Raw genomic sequence first — 21,739 nt, 5'->3', positions numbered from 1 at the left:
GAGTCCGTGATGACTGTGATGTGATCTTCCTCTCGCTTACCCGTAGTGGCTGCCAGGGCTATCGCCGTTTCTTCCGCGCAGTCGATGTCTGAAGTGCTTACCGAGACCTCTTGTCCTTGGCCGTTGATCACGCTGATAGCGTGGGCCGCTCTGTTCTTGTACTTTGCCGCGTCGGTGTATCTGACTTCTTGTTTTGATCCTTCGTAGGCCTTACGTAGAGCTTGCACTCTCGCTCGCCTCCTTTCTCTGTTGTATTCAGGGTGCATGTTTCTCGGGATGCTGGCCACCGTGATCTTCTCCCTCAGGGGCAGAGGAACCCGCTGTTTTCTGGACTCATATTCGACTGAGTAGCCCAGTCTTATTAGGGTGTCCCTGCCCGTGCTGGTGAGCTTGAGTCGCTCTATCTGGCTCGTCTTGTGGGCCTCTGCTAGTTCCTCCCAAGTATTGTGGATGCCCAGGCTGAGTAGCTTCTCCGTCGACGTTGTCGGTGGAAGCCCCAGTGCCAACTTGTAAGTCTTTCGTATTAGGATGTTCAATTTGTCTCTCTCGCTGTTCTTGAGACCCAGGTACGGGGTGCCGTAAGTGACTCTGCTGATTATCAGGGCTTCTATCAATCTGATTGTGTCCTGCTCTTTCAGGCCGTGCTTTTTGTTAGTCACTCTTCGCACCAAGTGCGCGACTTGGGTAACTGTCGCTTGCAGCTTTTTAATGGCGGCGAGACCGGCACCGTCCTTCTGGAAAGTGAGGCCCAGAATACGGAGTACGTCCACCTTGGGTATGTTGACTCCATGTAGGGTCAATGTTGGGTCTGGTGTCTCCTGCGGAGGCCGCCCTCTTGTCCTCCTTTTGAGGATCAGGAGCTCCGACTTTTCCGGCGCGCATGAAAGACCGCAGCGGTGTAGATAATGCTCGGTCCTGTCGATGGCTTCCTGCAGTGCGTCTAGTTGCTCGCCCACCGATCCCGTACACGTCCATATGGTCAGGTCGTCTGCATATATTGCGTGATGGATACCCCTGATGTTCTCCAAGAGCTTCGGCAATCCCCTCATCGCTATATTGAACAGCAACGGGGAGATCACCGACCCCTGGGGGGTTCCTTTGGGCGGTATTTGGAACTTCTCGGTCCTGAGGTTCCCCAGGCCTATGGTCGCCGTTCTACCCGTCAGGAAGTCCCGGACGTAGTTGTATGTCCGCCGTCCGCAGTTGGTCCGCTGTAGGCTGTTTAGCACTGCTTCCTGTGAGACGTTGTCGAAGGCTCCCTTCACGTCGAGTGCCAGGATGGCACTCTTGTGGCGTGTGCTGAGGCCGTCGATGACTTGTTCTTTTAGCTGAAGTAGAATGTCCTGGGTGGAGAGGTTTGGTCGGAAACCGAACATAGTATTCGGCAGGTGCCCCCCTTCTTCCAGGTAGGGCGAGAGTCGATTGTGGACCATGTGCTCGAAGAGTTTTCCCGCGCACGACGTGAGAGAGATCGGGCGCAGGTTCTGTATCTTGACGGGCTTGCCGGGTTTCGGGATCATCGTTACGTCCGCGTGCTTCCAGGAAGCCGGTATGCTGCCGGTCTGCCAGCTTTCATTGATATATTTTAGTAAACTCTCCGTCGCCCCGTCGTCCAGGTTACGGAGGGTCTTGTTGTTAATTTTATCCCTGCCGGGCGTCGTGTTTCTCGTGAGATTGTTTAAGGCTGCCATGATCTCCGACTTGGTGAAAGGTTGGTCTAAATCCGGATTGGGTTCCCCCTCGTACTCCGGGTGAATGACTGGCCGCGCCTTCCGTTGTTGTTCGTCTCCGAGGTATTTCCCGGTGATGGCTTCGAGCACTTCTTCCTCGGTGCCCTGGAAGTTGTGTATAAGTCTTTGTATGTGTTGCCCCGTGACATTTCTTGATTCCGTCTTCGCCAGAAGGGTCTTTAGAATGGCCCAGGTCTTTCGGTTGCTGAGGGTTCCCTGTAATCGGTCGCACACTTGATTCCAGTTCTGACGTGCGAGTTTTTCAGCATACTCTTCCGCCTGCCGCGAGACTGCGGCAATGCGGATCTTGAGTTTGCGGTTTCTCTTCTGCTTCTTCCACCTCTTCAAAAGTCCACGCCTGGCCTCCCAGAGGTGAAGTAGGTGTGGGTCGACGTCGGGATTGTCCGCAGTGAGTTGGATGGTCTTTGTGTACTTGGTAACCAAGTCCACCACGTTCTTGGTCCACTCCTCGATGTCCTCTAGGCTTCCGGGGTGTTCATATTTTCGGAAAGCGGGCCAGTCCGTAATTTTGGCCTGACCTAATCTCACGGGGGTTTTGTGGTGCGTGATTTCGGTCTGGATGATGTGATGGTCGCTGCCTAGAGTCTCTTCCAGTCTCGACCACTCGACTTGCCTTAATCCAGTGGAGAAGGTCAGGTCTGGGCTGGTGTCTCTGGAGACACTGTTGCCGATTCTAGTTGGTATTTGAGGATCGGTCCACAACGTCAGCTGGTGGTGTTGTGCCGCGTTGTGCACGTCCATACCCTTCTTGTTGGTTGATCGGTAGCCCCAAGCTACGTGTGGAGCGTTAAAGTCGCCCACCACAAGGAGTTTTTGACCCTTCGTGACTTTCTTCACTTCTCTCAGGAATTTGTCCAAGTCCTTGAGGCTGTCGCGCGGAGGACTGTATACATTCAGGATGTAGATGCTCTGCAGGGTTTTCTTGTGAGGAACAAGCTCAATCAGAGTGTGTTCAATTCTGTGGTTGATTTGGTGCTGCTGCGTCGTGTGATGTTTCTTGATCAGGACGGCGGTCCGGGTCCTTCCTGAGGCAATGTGCGTTTCGTAGCCGCGCATCGTAATATTGTTGGTTTCTGTTTCCTGTAACGCGACGACGTCAGGTTGGTGTAGGGTGCATAGGTGAAACAAATTTTGCCGTTTCCGATTTATTCCTCTGCAATTCCACTGCCAAATTTTGAGGGTTTGGGTCGCTTCTTTCTTCTTTGCTATTTTACTCGCCATCTTGGCTTCCCAGAGTCTCGTTCATCTGGGCTTCTCTGATGGGGTATTTTGGCTTTTTTCTTGCCTGCTCTTTGTCCTTTTCTAGGATGGAGATGCGTTGGCTGAGCTCGTTGCCCATCTGGGTGATCTCCTGGCGGAGCGTTTGTACGGCTGCTTGGACGGTGGCTGCCACAGATTTACTTATGGTGTCGACGGCCTGAGCGAGTTCGACTCGGAACTCATTTCTCAGTTCGGCCTTGTCTTCAATTCGGGCCTTGTTCATCTTGTGCTCTATTCCCGATTCTAGGTCCTCTATCGGGGGAGTATGTTCCCTCGGCGGCGTTAGTGTTGTGGTCGGTTCCTGCTGCTTCTGCAATTGTTCAATGAGATGTTGGAGCTTCACCTCCAGGGCTTGTTCCCTGGCCTGAGCTCTTCTGTCCCGTTCCTCCTGACGTCTTTCTTGCTCTTCTAGACGCTTCATGAGCCCTTCATTCCGCTTCATCAAGTCGGCGTTTTGCCTTCTGAGGGAAGAGATGGTTTCCTCGTATCTTGAATTTCGCTCTTGTGTCGGCAGTGAGGGAAACGGGTCGGTTGTCGACTTAGAACTGGCTATCACTTCCGCCCAGCTGATCTTCTGCTGATCTTGCTGTGGCTTATTTGTTCCATACACCGAGGAGCTTGAACTTGTCTCCCTTGTTATAGATGGCTGTCGGCCTCTTGATTTGCTTCTCTCCCTGACGTACAGGGGCGGCGGTCTTGGCTTGAGCCTTTTCTCGCACTCCTTGCTTGCCGTCTCGTGAGGTAGTCCGCATAGTTTGCACTGCAACTGGCAATCATGGTCTGCTTGTGGGTTCTGCACCCCGCACCGGTTGCAGATAGGTTTATCTGGGTTGGGGCATACGTCCTGCCGGTGGCCAATTTCTCCGCAGGCCTTGCACATTGACAGGGAAGTAAATTTTTTGCGAAAAGGTTTCTTCCCACATTGCTGGCAGTATACAACCACCTCCGTTCTTGTTTATTTTGTTGGCGGCAATCACCAACGCAAACTGAACGTCCCAAATTTGGGTGAAAAACACGGCATGGATTTATATCTTATCTATCTTTCTGTTTTGTTCGCTAGGCACGGCCACACTAGCGAGTATCGTAGCCGCAGCGATTCAAGCTCTGGCTTCTCTTCCAGAGCCAGCAGGCGTTGTGCCCCTCCCGGTGGCAGTTGCCAGTTAGCTCTCTCCCTTCTTTCTCTGATAGTATTTGTGTGTCTAAGCCACATAAGTAAATAAATAAATAAATAAATCTCGCAGCTCGAATCACTTCCGCTGGGATTAGCTATGCTGAGAGGTGGTTGCTCGCGGCGTTTGCCCACGTGAATGAAACGACCGTTTTTCATCATGGTCTCTAGCTCCTATCAGCGGTGAGAGCCATGCCGCAAGTGTAGCTCCGAAACTAATCCTCTCCGCAGTAGAAAACTTTGTTGCTCGCCTGCCCTTGTGGCACGCTTTCTGCCACCTGCTGCATGCCACCCGCGTTTTCCCGCTAGTATGGCCGTGCCTTTGCGCCTCAACTCTGCGGGAGTCTTTGCCACATACTTACTTGCATCTTCTGAGGAAGGCCTGGAATTACCGGCCCCCATCTTGGCAGGAAGCTGCGAGTTAATAGATCGAATCAGGCTCCGAAAGCTATAGCCAGAAGAGACAGCACGACAATTTGATCAGCTACTAATTCAAAAGCTTCCTCAATGGCAAAAAAAGGTAAACATATGTATATAATTTACACAAACCAATATGCCCTGGTGAAGAAAATTCCGCTTCCCAAACTGACGATGAATTGAACCGTAGCTCTTGCTTCATACTGCCTGCCTTTTGTGTCAAGTACAAGCTGAACCGTCGAACCGTTCTTCGCACCACTAATACATTTAAGTACAAGCTGGCCCATCGAACTCTTCTTCGCCGCCCTATATATATATATATATATATATATATATATATATATATATATATAGTACATGGCGCGAAGGAAGCTTCGATGGATCAACTTGTACTTGAAACAAAAGGAAGGCATAATGCCGCAAGAGCTACGGTTTCATTCGTCGACAATTTACGAAGTGGAATCTTCTTCACCAGTGCATATTGGTTTCTGTAAATGGTACGCATATGACTTTTTTGAACTTCTGCCTTTGAGCAAGCTGCAGTGCTATTGCAATAGAGGATCTCTGCAGCGGCTGAAGTATTTCCGAAAAATTGGGCTGTCGCTAAAGACCAATGGCGACATCTAGTGGCATCACGGATCATATTGCAGCGCTCAGCAATGCCGTAGCAGTTCGACGCCGCTCCACCGTCAGCATCCCGGTGTAGAAGGCACGCTGAAATAAAGGATTAGATTAACCCCAGCTCTCGCGTTGGTGTCTCCTTCGCTCCGCCGTTGAAACGTGTTTAAATAAATGTCTGTGGTGCTCGCTCAGTGTCTCTTTCCCCTCCGACAGCAGACGTTCGCTGGGACGCAGACCACATGGAGTCCACAAATTACGGCCAGGACTTCTTAAACATTCCGTGTTTTAGGTTCATTCAACGCAAAAGTGTTTCATAAATAAGTGCTTCTTAAAGAAAATCTGTTCTTGCCTACCTTTAGGAATATAGCATAACATGTCTCTCCTAGTAAAGTGGACCGATCCCGGAGTATATAGTCAAAGGGGATTACTTGGTGAGATCCTGACGCCAACGCGTGATGTGTGTCCACGCAAATATTTCAATGTGGTTTGCAACGCAGGCTCATACTGGAGGGATTGCAATCAAAAGGCCTGGGTGGAACAATTCCGATAATGCTAACGCATGGCGGCCGCTCAGTTGTAGCATTTGGACCTATAGCCTTTTCCGTGCTTGGCGTCACTGTTTTAGTTGCATATGATTTGAAAGCGGATGAAATGCCTTTGGTTGCCGCAAGGATATCTGTGTAAAGCTGACGCACTGTCTAAGACAACTATAAATTGTCTGTACGTTTTGAGCGCAGCCCGGCCTTTCGACAGACAAAATCATGAGAATGGTAGGGATGCGGCCGGTACGTGTATGCGCGCACGCACGCACGCACGCACATACACACACACACACGCATATTATATATATATATATATATATATATATATATATATATATATGTTTCTCCGTCGAGGTGTTTACCGGCAGCCCGAGAGCGCATTTGTAAGCTTTCCTAAGGATTGCCTCTAATTTTTTCTTTTTCCTGCTCGAGTGGTGTTTGGTAGGGGACACTATATACAATCCTACTGACCACGAGGGCCTGTATTAGCCTACATGTGTCCTCTTCCTTCATACCTAGTCGTCTGTTTGAGATTCTTGCGATTATCCTCGTGATCTGCGCTGTGGTGTTTGCGAGCTGTCTGATTGTGTGATCCACACGACAGTTGCTTTGTATCCACATGCAAAGGATCTTAACTTGGGATATTTCCGGAATCTTCTTACCCCTATTAAGATGTCTATGGAGTTTTGCAGATTGTATCCTCTTCTGTAAACTCTGAGCATCTCGGATTTCTCCGGGGCGCATGCAAGTCCGCAGTGTTCAGTGTATGCGTGGACTGCATCTGCTGCACTCTGCAGAAGGTCTTGTTTTTCTCCTATGGATCCCTTGGTCACCCAGATTGTGACGTCGTCGGCGTATATGGAATGACTGAGTCCTTCAATTTTTTCGAGCTTCCGTGCTAAGCCGATCATAACAATGTTAAAAAGCATAGGGGATATCACAGAGCCGTGCGGTGTTCCCTTTCTGGGCGTGTTGAAGGTGTCAGTCGTGACGCCTCCCATACCAATGGTGGCGGTTCTGTCACTGAGGAAAGCTTTGACGTAGTTGTGTATTATCTGCCCGCAACCAATGTTACTGAGACCCTCCAGGACAGCCCTACGACTTACATTGTCGAAGGCTGCCTTAAGATCGAGTGCAAGCAAGATATTTTCTCCGTATTTCGGAATGGTAGTAAGTACCTCCTCCTTAATCTGCAGGAGGATGTCTTGCGTTGAGAGGCATTTTCTGAATCCAAACATAGTGTGTGGCATGAGCTCGTTATCCTCCAGGTGTGTCTCCAACCTCTGAAGCACAATTCTCTCGTATACTATTCCCAAGGAGGACGTTAACGAAATGGGTCGCAGGTTTTCCAGGCACGGAGAATTTCCGAACTTCGGAATCATTACTAATTCCACGTGTCTCCAAACGTCCGGGATGGTCCCCCGTTTCTAGTGTTTATTTACGAATTCTGTAAATCGTTTGATCTAGTTTTCGTTCAGGTTCCTTATCATGGCGTTGGTGATGCCATCCTTACCTGACGTGGTGTTCTTTGTGGCAGACATCACAGCGTGTCTAACTTCTTCTGTGGTAATTGGTTCATCTAGAGCGGGGTTTGCTTCGCCCGTGTATTCCAAGCTGCAGTCGACGTCCGTTGTATCCCCAATGTAGCGCTGCTTGATGTTCTCTAGCATTTCCCGGTCTGTGCCTTGGAATCGATGCGCGATCCGTTGGGTCGTTTTACAATTTTCGGACTTGGTCATGGTTGGGTCTGTAAGAGCCCTTATCAAGGCCCTTGTCTTTTTCCAGCCTAGGGTCCCCTGTAGCTCGTGGCATTTTTGGCCCTAGTTGCGCCCTGAGAGTTATGTCGCATACTCTTCGGCTTGTCTGGTAAAAGACTGGTGGCAACGTGTCCTTCACAGTGGAGTCCCTTTAGATCAAGTACAGGCCGTCCAGAAGGCCCACGACACGGCGGTAAGGTTAAACCTTACTGGTCCGATGTGGGATACATTAGTGGAGCAGGGATGCCCTTCCTCGCCTCATTCACATACTGTCCCGATGTGGGAGCTGCCTGCGTCAACCGAAGGGTTGATCTTCAGAACCTGAATAAAATTCATCATACCATAGCGTTAAATTGCCGCTCGCGATTTGGTAATGCCTGCCGTATGCGCTCCAAAACATTTTTTTCTGTAAATTTCTTTCACGTTGTCTGGGTGCACTGTGGGCAATATTTAGTTAAATCGTACCCTTTTACAGATTCTAGCGGCCAACTGCCAGTTATGACTTCTTGTTTTCTTTCCAGGCTATTAAAGGTTACGCTTGCATTCTGCGTAAGGTCCTCAATCATTTGTTGTCATTCAGTCCCATCGTTGCTGAACAGGACAATGTCGTCTGAAAATGGTAGGTGATGAGATACTCGTCGTTGATCCTCACTCCTAGTCCTTCCCAATCTAACAGATTGCGTACTTGTGAGCAGCTTGATCTTTAAACGCAATAATGGCTGGGAGCTGCTCGCGTGCAGTTATCGCCGCCGTTTGACATATTTACAGATCAATAGCTTTCATGTAAGCTGTAAGGTGGACCAGAAAGAACATGATGCAAGATGATTGTTTTCTAGCAGTCAAAAGGAGGGGGAAGGGTTAGAAGAAACGTTGATGGCGACTGTCGCAGAAATGAGACGAGACAGCTTTTTCGGCTTCTTCTGGTGAGTCGGCACCCAGTATCACGTCGTCGACGTAAATGTTGTTCTTCAGCTGCTTAATCGTCTCCGGAAAGCTATCTTCCAACTTGCTTAGGTGGTTTTGCACAGTTGCTGCAAGTCAGAAAGTACTCGGAGCTGTTCCAAACGTTACTCTTGACATTCTCTCTGTCACAACTTTTGCGTCGCTACCACTTGGCATTCTGTCCCACCAAAGAAAACGCAATGCGTCTTTATCCTCTTCGTGTATTGGAATCTGCAGAAATGCTTTCTCTAGATCAGCTGTCATTGCTATGTGACGGTGCCGGAAGTTCATCAAAGAATCATCAGCATATGCACCAGATCACAATTGAGATTCGGTCCTGTTTTGAGGTTATCGTTTTAAGAAAACCCTATTGTCGATGACGAAGACGCATCAAATACTATTCTTATCTTTGTGGTTTGTCGATCTTCCCTTATTAGTGCCTGATGCGGCATGTAGTAGCAGTGTGTGAGCCCGCTGTTTTCTTTTTTCTCGTCTTGTCCACTCCCATGAGTTTCAATAGCAACCATATTCATGTGATTATTGTTCATGTCGTTACATAAGAGTTGCAAGTCTACCTAAAGAATAATGCCGAGCTGTTCTAAAAGTATCTCGACGCGTTGTGATCACATGACTTCTGCGGAAACGCGCTAGGTGGAGACGCATTGAAAAAGTTGTCGCAGTTTCACCTGAAAGGCGAAGCATCAATTGCGATAGCAAATTTGTAGAGAGCTATACGGAGTAATGATACTAGCTTTATCAGCTGTATAAACTTGGACATGCAGCAGCACCGGCAACACGCAGAACTATTGTCGACGCCTTCGGCGTTTTGCCCGCGTTCGCTCAAAATGCGTGCGGCGTTGGTGACTGTTGCCGGAGCCTCTGATATAAACAGAAGAAGGCGCGTTTACTCTACATATATGGTGATTGTAAAGGAGGAAAGAGACGCCTACTTCTGCAGCCCTTAAGGGAGCACGGCACAGAACGCGCGTTTGTTCTCCGCCGTTCGTTCACTCCCAGTGAAAGCGCGCGTCCCTCGCGCCCTTTCACTCGCACATACAGCGTTCGGCGCGCGGTCTAAGGACATTTCTACAAGCGGGAAGGCCTCACGGCCTCCCACCCCACCCCGGGCCTGACCGGCCTGGCACAACACCCCTGCAGACTCTGCAGCACACCAAGGCCTTCCATCTCGGCCTGATACGTGCCGCCTATGCCTGCCGGTTTTGCTTCGCCCAGCCGTGGCGACTCCACTCTATCCCTTCTTTCGCTCCCACTTACCCCTCCCCGTTGGCGCTGAGCCGTGCTCCCTCAAGGGCTGCAGAAGATAGCGTCAACCTTTCCCTTTCCCTCAAGAACCACTTATATATCCGCGCGGCGACGATTTCATCTCCATTGACGTCATACGGAACCTCACGGCGACGGCGACGCCGACGGCAGAAATCTGCTTTTGAGTGTCCATATAATTGCTATCGCAATAAAAAAGAAGGAATGTTGGCATCGAAGTGAACTAGGTGTGAACAGAACGAAAACAAATGTGTGCGTCTGCAGAAAGAAAGCTCCTCAGTTGCCCGGATCAAGGCGAACTTTACTTCAAATTGGATGCTTTTATTGGGATAGCAATAACATAGACACTCCAAGCGCACTTCTACCGTCGCCGTCGTCGCAGTGAGGTTCCGCATAAAGTCCAAGGGCGATAAAATCGTCGCCGCGCGCCGTGTTCTGTTTGTTCAAGTGAAAGCGCGCTAGGGTGAGCCGGCGATCGCGGCTCTCTCTGGCGCACGCTAGAGAGCGAAGCGGGAAGGAAGCGCGCCGTCTTCCAGTCGCGCGCAAAGCTCATGAGGGAGAGTAGGGGGGGGGGGGGGGGGGGGTCTACTCAGCGCCACCCGAACGACCGCGTGTTCCCGCCGGGCTGCAAGGCTCCGGGGGGAGGGTAGGGAGGGCTGAGGCCACGTTTAAAGCCCCTTATTAATTGTAGCATTCGTCCGCGTACCGTAACTACATAATGGAACACAATAGACGACGAAGTACGGTTAGAAATGTGACCATAATGTGGAACAGGGATTAACGAATAAATACACACATACAGTGCTAAAATACGGCGAGTATTACAGTTTATTAAATGCGAAGCATTTCTTGGCGAACATTTGCCAGTTTGACCGTATCTATCTATCTATCTATCTATCTATCTATCTATCTATCTATCTATCTATCTATCTATCTATCTATCTATCTATCTATCTATCTATCTAGCCGCCTACGTACGTCTTGGTGTTCTCATGGTCGTATCGTTAACTTGATATTTACCAAAATTGGCATACTATGACAAGAGTGTATGACGAAAATAAATGATAGGTCATGGCATGAATAGCATAACATGTGTGTCATGTAGGTCATGAAACAGCTGCCTACGTCTTGGTGCTATCATGGTCGTTTCATTAACTTGCTATGCACCAAAATTGGCATAGTATGACAACAGTGTATGACGAACATAAATGATAGGTCATGACATGAATCTCATGATACGCGTGTCATGCAGGTCATAAAACAGCCACCTAAAATGACAATGACCCAGCGAAAAAAGATTAACACTCAAGAACCATTGAAATGAGTTCTGACGTGGATACTAAGTGAATAAAACAATAAAGGATAATGGTTGAAGTCATAGTCATGAGTGTGATTCAGCAAAAATGACAATGACTCAGCGAAAAAAGATTAACATTTAAAAACCACTGAAATGGGTTCGGACGGGTGTACTAAGCGAAGGAAACACTAGAGGATGGTTGTAGAAGTCATAGTCATGAGCATTACTCACAAACAAGACAATGACTCAGCGAAAGAAGATCGACACTCAAAAACCAATGGAATTGGTACAGATGTGGCACTAAGTGAAGGAAAAGGCTAAAAGGTCAATGGTTGAAGTCATAATCACGAACATTGTCTCCTAGGCGTTGCTAAAGGGACTCATGAGGAACCATGACGTGAATGTCATGACATGTGTGTCATGTAGGTCATGAAAAAGCCGCCTACGTCTTGGTGTTCTGATGGTAGTTTCGTTAGCTTGGTAGGTCCCCGCACACTGTTTCGCATAACAGATTCCCACAGGGCGTGGGATCTGCCGGCTTTTTTGGCTTATATACCGTAGTTAACGTGGCACGTTTTTTCGAACCTCCTACCGGTCCGGTCCGCAATCTTCGGCGCCGCCTAGATCATTCTGTAGTTCAGTGCCATCAATTATAATACACTGATAGCGACCTTCATTGTGGAAAAAAGTGCGATTAATTATTTTGTTGAATTAAACTAAACAATTAGCATCTGTCCTGCATATAGGCTCATGAACGTGAGTTGGTTAAGCGAAAGTAAAAAGTTAATTAACAACCGCTAAATGATATCTTGGCAACAGCCGTGAAGTAAATAGCCATATGCACCGAAGCCAAGTTACGTATCGGGCATGTATTATTCGCAGATGCTCATAAAGTACAAGCCACGCGCTTTTCATAATCTCCCTGAATTCTGATAAACACTACATCTTGAATTCTGTCAGGTAATTATCAAGTGCCATAGTCTTAGAAGTTTCCGTTGAACAAAAGCTTCTTTTTTTTAATTTCTCGTCGTTTCATAGTGACGAAATATAGGCGCGTGCGTAAGTTCTGTATTGGCTCTTTCGCAAACACAGCATGTACTTTGCACAGTGGCATTAGTACAAAGGCTTTAGGCCCACTACTTTCGGCGAACTTATAGTGGTCGTGATATACGGCGAGTTCCGTGTATACGAGAGGCGGAACGCACGTCAGAACACAACGAACGCAGAGGTGCAATCTGTGTTTATTTCGCGCGTCTTGCGCAGCGCGGTGCTAGCGCTACAATCGGGAGCATGCTTAGAGCGCGCCGCTACCAATTAACTTTAAATAAGCTAACATTTCTTCTTGCTTATGTTCTTTCAGCTTTTTACGAGCCACGATTATGAAACAAATTCTCGTGTATATTCTACGCTGCTTACATTATATGCGCTCAATACACCTCCGCGTTACGGACAGCCCAAGTGGCGACAGAGGCAAACCGCTCAGCCACTGCTTGGTGCTCATATTTTTGGAGCGCTTCCACTTGTATTTATCGAAGCGTCTTCAAAATAAAAATTGGTGTGGTTTAGCTTTGGTTAACCCTGGTTGATAGCGAAAGCTTCACTGCCCTGACTAGGGCCATTGTCCATCTGTGGCCGAGGTGTGGTTTCGCAATGATATACAGACATGTTCGCAATGAATACAGTATTTATGCATCATTTTTATGCCTACGAAGACACTGCGGTGATCAGTAAAGTAGTGAGACTTGGCTGCAACTTGCAGCTGGGTCCAACTCTACTCGGGCAACGGCGGCAATGTCTCCTTTCAGGGCACCGTAAAGGCCTAAATGTAGTCCGACGTAGAGAGAACGTGCGCACACGTTATGTCACGTTGGCGAGAGCAACAGCGGCTGTAGTTCGACCATGCCTGCCGCGTGCACCAAAAACCTGCTGCCCTTACCTTTCCCCCTTTCCTCCTTTCCATTTGAGGTAGAAGCTAGCGATCGTAGCGGTGATCGCTTGCAACACACATGCGCGATTGCGCTCACCACCGCATGGCCGCCAACGCCGCTACCGCCGTGACACCGCACCACCCCAACCCCCTGCGGAGATAGGGTAAAGTCCCTATATAAGAAAAGTACCGCCATCCTTTGATAAACGTCGCTTCTCTCCCTCCTGTATCTCCGATTGGACGATGATAGCGCGCGCTTTTCACATCTTTATATTTTCTTTTTTTTCCGCCTCAGAGCCATGTTGAAAGTCCTCTGCGCAGCCGCAGTCGCCGGCGGCGGCGGCGGCGCGCGCCCGGCCTGAAAGCTTCAACGTGTACTTTCTAGGTGCGCCACCGTCGACTTGGCTTTCGCAAGCAAAAAGAAAAAAAGCAAGCGCTTTAGGAGAGGAGGCGGCGGAGGAAAGAGTAGATGGTAGTACTTTTCTTATATAGGGACTTTAAGGTAGGGTGGATGCTGGCGCCATCTCTTGACAACCGACCGCAACTCAAGGCGCGACGGCTACAATGGGTGAGCGAGCGACGCCGCAGGCATCTTTCTAGAAGAGGCGTTGTTCGACCGATGGTTCGACCAACGCCTCCTCGTTGGTTCGACGTACTGGCGCCGCCAACGTAACCGGACGCGCGGCCAATGCGTTCCGACGCGCCTGGAGTCTACGTAACCGGACGCGCGGCCAATACGCTCGACGCGCCTGGCGTCTACGTAACCGGAGGCGCGGCCAATGCGCTCCGACGCGCCCGGCGTCTGATGACGCTCGCCCGCGTGCCGATAACGTCGGACTATAAACGCGCCTAATGCTCTCTTGTGGTTTGACCTCTAGCTCTCAAGGTGAAAACTGTTGTCGCCAACGGCTGCCCGAGGTAGCGTAATGCAACTTTCGCTTCAAAAAAAAAAAAAAAAAATGACACGACGTTCTATCGGAAGCGTACTTTCGTCATGACAGTTTCACAAGGGTTAAATTCCCATATAGCTCATATGGTAGAGCGGCTGCCCCGGAAAGGCGGTGGTCCCGGGTTCGAGTCCCGGACCAGGACGAATTTTTCTTCAACTGCGAGGCTTTCTTTCGAGGAACCCAGTTGGGTTTCCATAGTAGCGAATTGATACATTTGGGTGGAAGTCTCAGTTTCTCTTTAATTACTTATCTCCACCTAGCAGATTTCCGCTGAACTATTACATCATATACTTGCCTTTGCTTCGAGTTGTCGACAAATTCGACTTCGCCCTGCCATCTGCTAGCCGCATGGTTAGCTCAGATGGTAGAGCGGCTGCCCCGGAAAGGCGGTGGTCCCGGGTTCGAGTCCCGGACCAGGACGAATTTTTCTTCAACTGCGAGGCTTTCTTTCGAGGAACCCAGTTGGGTTTCCATAGTAGCGAATTGCTACATTTGGGTGGAAGTCTCAGTTTCTCTTTAATTACTTATCTCCACCTAGCGGATTTCCGCTGAACTATTACATCATATACTTGCCTTTGCTTCGAGTTGTCGACAAATTCGACTTCGCCCTGCCATCTGCTAGCCGCATGGTTAGCTCAGATGGTAGAGCGGCTGCCTCGGAAAGGCGGGGGTCCCGGGTTCGAGTCCCGGACCAGGACGAATTTTTCTTCAACTGCGAGGCTTTCTTTCGAGGAACCCAGTTGGGTTTCCATAGTAGCGAATTGCTACATTTGGGTGGAAGTCTCAGTTTCTCTTTAATTACTTATCTCCACCTAGCGGATTTCCGCTGAACTATTACATCATATACTTGCCTTTGCTTCGAGTTGTCGACAAATTCGACTTCGCCCTGCCATCTGCTAGCCGCATGGTTAGCTCAGATGGTAGAGCGGCTGCCCCGGAAAGGCGGGGGTCCCGGGTTCGAGTCCCGGACCAGGACGAATTTTTCTTCAACTGCGAGGCTTTCTTTCGAGGAACCCAGTTGGGTTTCCATAGTAGCGAATTGCTACATTTGGGTGGAAGTCTCAGTTTCTCTTTAATTACTTATCTCCACCTAGCGGATTTCCGCTGAACTATTACATCATATACTTGCCTTTGCTTCGAGTTGTCGACAAATTCGACTTCGCCCTGCCATCTGCTAGCCGCATGGTTAGCTCAGATGGTAGAGCGGCTGCCCCGGAAAGGCGGGGGTCCCGGGTTCGAGTCCCGGACCAGGACGAATTTTTCTTCAACTGCGAGGCTTTCTTTCGAGGAACCCAGTTGGGTTTCCATAGTAGCGAATTGCTACATTTGGGTGGAAGTCTCAGTTTCTCTTTAATTACGTATCTCCACCTAGCGGATTTCCGCTGAACTATTACATCAACGCTTCAAAAGGCCGACTAAACGAGCGCGCGCATCGATGCTAATGCGGCTGAAGCGATCCAAAGGAGGGTTGAGCGTGCAGTGCGCACCGCGCCGGCCCGAGGAGGGGAGAAATCCGAGGAGAATTGAGGAGGGAAGCGCACGCGCGGAGGAGAGTGTCGCTACTTTCAGGATCAAGGGGTTTTACGCGTATTACGCCGCGCGCTTCCTCCCCAGCGGCTGTATCTTGAAAGGCATCTGCGGCAGGGGCGGAGTCCTTCCTCCCTGCACTGTGCGGACGAAGGTCAATTCGCTTGCTCCTGCTGCCGCGCTTACTTACTACAGCGTTTTGAAAGGAGTTTCCGTGGTCATCGAGTGAGATGTGTTCATGTTTGTTTGTGCGTGGGTGACACCTTGCTTGTTAACATAGTATGCCTATGTTTACAACTTTATACGGCCGATAACACTATCTTTACTTCGTATAGCTGTCCACCTTGTTTGCTATTGCAATCGATGCTTCGCCTTTCGGGCGAAACTGCGACTTTTAGGGGCGAAGTGTGTATACACACATCTGTCTCTCTCTCTCTCTCTCTCTCTCTCTCTGTGTGTGTGTGTGTGTGTGTGCGTGCGTGTGTGCGTGTGCGTGTGCGTGAACGAGAAGAAAGGCAACGGAGGGGCCCGATCATTATTAATCATACCATAAGAAGCCAACAAACAATGACACCCAGGACAACATAGGGGAAATTACTTGTACTTACTAATTGAATTTTAAAAAATGATAAATCAATGGAAATGAAAATTGATGAAAAAACAACTGTCCGCAGGTGGGGAACGATCCCACGTCTTCGCATCACGCGTGCGATGCTCTATTGAGCTACCGCGGAGCCGTTTTCCCATCCACTTTCTGGGGTATTTATGTTTTACAACTAGAACTAACCCTGGGAGTGTTAGCCAGCGCCACCACTCACAAACCATAGGGCGGATGTCTTTCTGCCGCAGGCGTCACGAGCACGTGATCTTTTTGGGTGATGGTAATTGGTCAATAAACCCACATATGCTACCTGAAGGCATCATTGTTGCCGGATTCGAGCCCTCGTTATGTAATGAACGAGAAGAAAGGGAACCGAGGGGCCCGATTTTTAATCAAGAATGGAACGTCAATCAAAAAATCTAGGTTGAGATAATTCTTACCTTTAGTATTCTTATTAGGTGACACCGCGATGCGCAGCCTCTCTGAGCACGTTGTCAGAGTCAGAGCACTTTCAGTGAAAACCTGCAGTCTGGTAACGCCCATTGAAAATCGGCCGTGATAACGCCCGCTTCGAAACAACCCCGTCGGAGATTAGCAGTAAGCTTTGCTACGCCTGTGCAAAGTATCGCGCTCGATAGTGGCCCGCGTGATTGGATTGCTTCTTCATAACATCCGGTCCTTTATTTTTTTTTCTTGCTAGCTGACTTCTCTTTGATAAGTAAGCATTGTTTCGTTGCCACATTATCTTGCTTCTCTTTCCTTTTTCGAATGTAAAAGTACACCTGCCATGTGGCACATCAACAGAAGTTTATTGCGCTTTTACCCTGCTCGTTACACGATGTGGCAGCACGTAGCACACTACAGCGAAACCAGCCGTAGAAGTTATTTGTTGTTGTCGTTGTTGTTGGCCGCCTTTGGAAGCTATTGCAATAACAACTATTACAAGCACTAATAACATTTACGGCAAGATTCGCTGTACGTTTCTGCGTGCTGTGGGATCATTTAATCAGAGGTGCTGTCTGCGGCACTGTTTGTGGAAGTTGGCAAGCCCCACTTCAGTAACACCGACGAAACGCAATTGTCTGTCCGATAATACGGCCTACACTTACTCCCCCGTGGCGATCGTGAGGCATCGGCACCATAATCCTTGAATTGGGTGTATGATGCGACATGACGTTCAGTCAAGGAATGTTTCAACGGAATGAAATGCGTGTAGGACACGTTAAGCCTGTGTGGTGGTCAAGGTAATTCCCGCCCAGCGACAAAATCCGTCATTGCATATTTAAAATGACACTAAAGTGAAACACTGAATCAGTTTAGACTGATAAAGTATTCTCGAACTCTCGTTGATTTCGCGATAATATGATGATATTAGAACAGAAAACGATGGTCAAAGTTTGATTTTTCAGATCTCGCGCCGGAACCCCAGGACTGGTAGGTCAGTGTGTCGTCATCGAGCGCAAAGTATTTTATTGCGATAGCAATTATATGGACACTCAAAAGCAGATTTCTGCCGTCGGCGTCGCCGTCGTCGTCGCCGTCGCCGTGAGGTTCCGTATGACGTCAATGGAGATGAAATCGTCGCCGATAAGTGGTTCTTGAGGGAAAGGGAAAGGTTGGCGCTATCTTCTGCAGCCCTTGAGGGAGCACGGCTCAGCGCCGATGATAAGTGGTTCTTGAGGGAAAGGGAAAGGTTGGCGCTATCTTCTGCAGCCCTTGAGGGAGCACGGCTCCGAACGCTGTTTGTGCGAGTGAAAGGGCGCGAGGGGCGCGCGCTTTCACGGGGAGTGAACGCACGGCGGAGAACAAACGCGCGTTCTGCGCCGTGCTCCCTTAAGGGCTGCAGAAGTAGGCGTCTATTTCCTCCTTTACAATCACCATATATGTAGAGCAAACGCGACTTCTTCCGACGCGCGAGAGGCCGTGGGGGAGGGGGAGGGAAGGGGGGCGACGTTTAGCTACGGCACCAAGTGCCTATTTATATCACTGGCGCTGAGCCGTGCTCCCTCAAGGGCTGCAGAAGATAGCGCCAACCTTTCCCTTTCCCTCAAGAACCACTTACCTATTTATATCAGAGGCTCCGGCAACAGTCACCAACGCCGCACGCATTTTGAGCGAACGCGGGCAAAACGCCGACGGCGTCGACAACAGTTCTGCGTGTTGCCGGTGCTGCTGCATGTCCAAGTTTATATAGCTGATAAAGCTAATATCATTACTCCGTATAGCTCTCTACAAATTTGCTATCGCAATTGATGCTTCGCCTTTCAGGTGAAACTGCGACAACTTTTTCTCATTTCCGCAGTTGGTGGTTGACTAAAAGTTCTCGAAACTTTTCAAGTTCAGTCTTTGGCCCTTCTAGAACGCAAGTTCATTCTTACCGTTAAAATTTAACTAGGCCCGAGCAGATGGCGTCGAAATCTATAACGTCACGGCAAGCTCGATCGTGCGGTAATTTTAAGGCAGCGTCGCCACCTGCATATCATTTTTCAATCTTTTCTCGCTTCTTCTGGTGGTAAGGGTGGCTTTTCTGATATTTTGGAAGGGTAATTTGCTAACGAAGCGCACATCGTTTTCCTCCTTAGTGTCCCTTAAAGAAGGGTCGCAGAATGCAGTACTATTGCAGACAGATCCCCGAGAGCCCCCTTCAATCATAGCACATAGTTAATGGGACACTAGAGGTAAATACTAAGTCAACGTGGACTTTTGAAATACCATTCCAGAAACCTCGCAGTGCTGGTTTAGTGCCAAGAAAACACTTGGTTTAGGGAAACATTGCGTCTGAACGGTCCGTATACGTTAAGCGCACTTCAAATCGCCCGCCCCCGAGCGGAGAGTGGTGATGTTGCATACGCCAAAAACTCACACTTAAAAAATTTGTTGCGCCTTTGGGGCTTATGTCCCTCAACAATATACTTGATCTACCTGGCTTGCGCTTCCTTTCTTAAAAATTTTGCGTTCGCTGCTTTCCTTTCAAGAATGCTATGTCACGCTGATGACGCGCATGTAGTTCGTGACCTGGAAGTACCGGGCGCGCAGCGGTAAAGAAAGGAAAGGCAAGCAAAAGAGAAGATGATAATTGTTGCGGGACAACTTAAGCCCCAAAAGGTGCAAACTGCTTTAAAGGGACACTAAAAGAAAGTATTAAGTCGAGCTAGATCGACCGAATATTCGTCTAGAATAATACCAGCGTTTTCTGCATGCAAATATATAACTTTTTTTGCCTAGGAAGTTGTCGTTGGAGGTCCCGCTGCTGCTTCTCAACTTGAACCGTCCGCACCAAAGCGGAGGACTTGACGTCATCTCCACGTGCCCACCCTCTATGCCGTTGTTATGTCTTTTGTGGACTCTTTATATAGCTTTATCTACGAAGTGTACTGATTGGCGGGTGTAGGTATTCACCTTGCGGGAGTCACTCTGTGACTCAGCTTGGGTTCTGCTTACCGGTTACGGTCACTTGAGCCTCCGCTATCGGAGCCGGCATATTGGTCAGCTTGCCGCACGTTGGCGCCTCGGCCGTTGTAAGCAGAGAAAAAGCGATGCCGTTCGCGGCCGCTCTTGTGAATCAGAGGTGCGGAGCCCACACGTAAGAGGTACCATAATCGGCAACAGATGGCGCCACCCCGATTTTCTATTTTGGTCATTTTCTCGCTTACAAAAGCTCTGTCTTCATCACGAATGAAGAATTCGTTATTACAAAAGCATAATGTTGCAATCTAGCTCGACTTAATATTTGCCTTTAGTGTCCCTTTATGAGTGCTTCCGTCGGCTACTAAAACATGAGCGACAATGTTTTTGTCCAATGTTTTGACAATGTTTTTGCTCAAACGCACGGCCATGGGGAAACCGAGCCAAGAAAGCGTTGGATTCACCGCTGCAACCGATCTTGGTCAAGTGGCGTGCAGCGTTCGGAAATCCCGCGATATCAGGTGAACGTGGCGTTCTCTGCTACTTGCAGTTTGTGCGTGTTTCGCGAGCCAGCAAAATCAGCGCAGCGCTACGCAATAACGAAACTAATGAAACGAGAAAGCGCGGGAGGCGCAACAGTGGAGAAAAAGAATTTTTAATAAACCTCTCGACCGCCCACGTCGTTGTAAATGGTACCGTGGTTGAGTTATATTTTCAAATCAAATAGAACTGGACAAGCAGCATGTTTTTCTTATCATAATGCAATACAACAGGGGCGTAGCCAAGGGGGGGGCTTCAGCACCTCCCCCCCCCCCCCCCCGAAATTTTTTTGTGCTGGCAGGCACCGCCGACAAGAACAACCACCGGTGACGGGAATCATTCTGGATTTTGTCTACAATGTCTTTTTCACGTTCGAACAGACGTTTCGACACGAACGTTGCGAACTCAGGCTGGATTTCGTGGAAACGCCCTTGCACCTGGAGTCACATCTCGCAGCGGCCACGGAAGCTACGGAGCGCCCCCATGGATTTCAATTCCAAAACTTTATGGGTATAAAGTTTTCAAACTTTTGACGCGAAAGGTGCACTGACATTTCCAAAGGCGTGCTTTAGATATTCAATTATGGAACTATATGGGTTCAATGTTCTTATAAACTTGGGCCAACATGCGTGCTCTGGAGCCCTCGTGTCCAAGCCGTTCCAGAAATGGAAGCATGCGCTCGCAATCTTCCACACACACGAAAATACTAAATATCACCGTGACCTTCAGCTGATAGCTGATAATTTTCTCCAAACATTTTCAGGAAGCGCGCCCCAATGTGATCGATCAGCTGGACCAGTGCAGGCATAGTAAAATAAGAGAAAACAGAAGAAAGCTAACGGCATATTATTGACGCAGTTCTTTGCAGGCGACAAGGTCTGGCTCTCCGTGGCCATAGGGACAGTGGTCCTATGGATTTAAGCAAAGCCCCCGCTGAAAATACTGGTATTTTCAGAACGCTTCTTCGCATGCCAGCTGATTATGGAGATACATATCTGAAGAACCGTTTGAAAAGTTGCTCCAGAAATGCCTCGTATTCAAGCCCAGATGTACAAAACCAAATAATAGAAATTTGTGGTGAAATTATCAAAGAAAGCTTAGATGCAAAAGTAAACGCTGCAAGCTGCTTCTCTATACTTGCTGACGAAACGACGGATATTGCTGTAATCGAACAGCTTACTGTTTGTGCAAGGTACCTAAACAAGGATGCCAACGACATCGAAGGAGTGTTTTTAGGTTTTAGCACTGGAATAGATGCGCTCTCTCATTGCGACTGCAGGTTCAATGTAAATGTGTACAAACTGCTCCAGATTCTAGTCACCCTTCCAGTGACCACTGCCAGCACAGAGATAATTTTTTTAAACATGAAATTACTAAAAACCTACTTGCGCTCTACAATAACGCATGGTTAGGCTGGCGCTTCTATACGCCCGCAGAGACGTCGGTATCAACGTATCCGAAGTCATTAACCGCTTCGCTAAACTTTCCCGCCGAGTGAAGTTTGTCCTTTAGGTAGCGAAGCAGCAACATCAATGCAAGTAAAAAGCTCCGTTTCTTTAGGTCCATAAACTCGTAATTATGAAAACGTATGACTGTTCATTAGCTTTTAAAACCGCAGAAATTTTCACCGTTTATTCTAACAGCATCATGATCGAAAAATACGTTAGCATCATAAGAAAATTACGAGGACATCAATAACCAATTTTGACCGACCTTGCTCATTGAAAGCCCGGCCTACGCGGCGTTTCCCAAC

At 48.7% G+C, this 21,739-nt stretch overlaps 1 protein-coding gene across 3 annotated transcripts in view; it reads right to left on the bottom strand.

Annotated features, from left to right (window-relative positions):
* LOC119446077 (E3 ubiquitin-protein ligase mind-bomb) overlaps positions 1–21,739 on the bottom strand; it is an 89,285-nt gene that overhangs the window by 61,384 nt on the left and 6,162 nt on the right. For 2 of the 3 annotated variants that reach the window (XM_037710415.2, XM_037710417.2), the window contains exon 2: positions 4,542–4,593. In XM_037710415.2, the coding sequence (XP_037566343.1) occupies positions 4,542–4,581 (40 nt within the window). In that variant the 5' untranslated portion in view covers positions 4,582–4,593. Of the gene's footprint in view, positions 1–4,541; positions 4,594–16,481; positions 16,580–21,739 lie in introns of those variants that run through there. The other variant, XM_049663879.1, reaches the window with a different exon arrangement.

Source organism: Dermacentor silvarum, chromosome 3 (assembly GCF_013339745.2).
Source record: "Dermacentor silvarum isolate Dsil-2018 chromosome 3, BIME_Dsil_1.4, whole genome shotgun sequence".
NCBI lineage: Eukaryota > Metazoa > Arthropoda > Arachnida > Ixodida > Ixodidae > Dermacentor > Dermacentor silvarum.
Note: the sequence above shows the minus strand (reverse complement) of the source record. Positions and strands in the feature narration are given on the sequence as shown.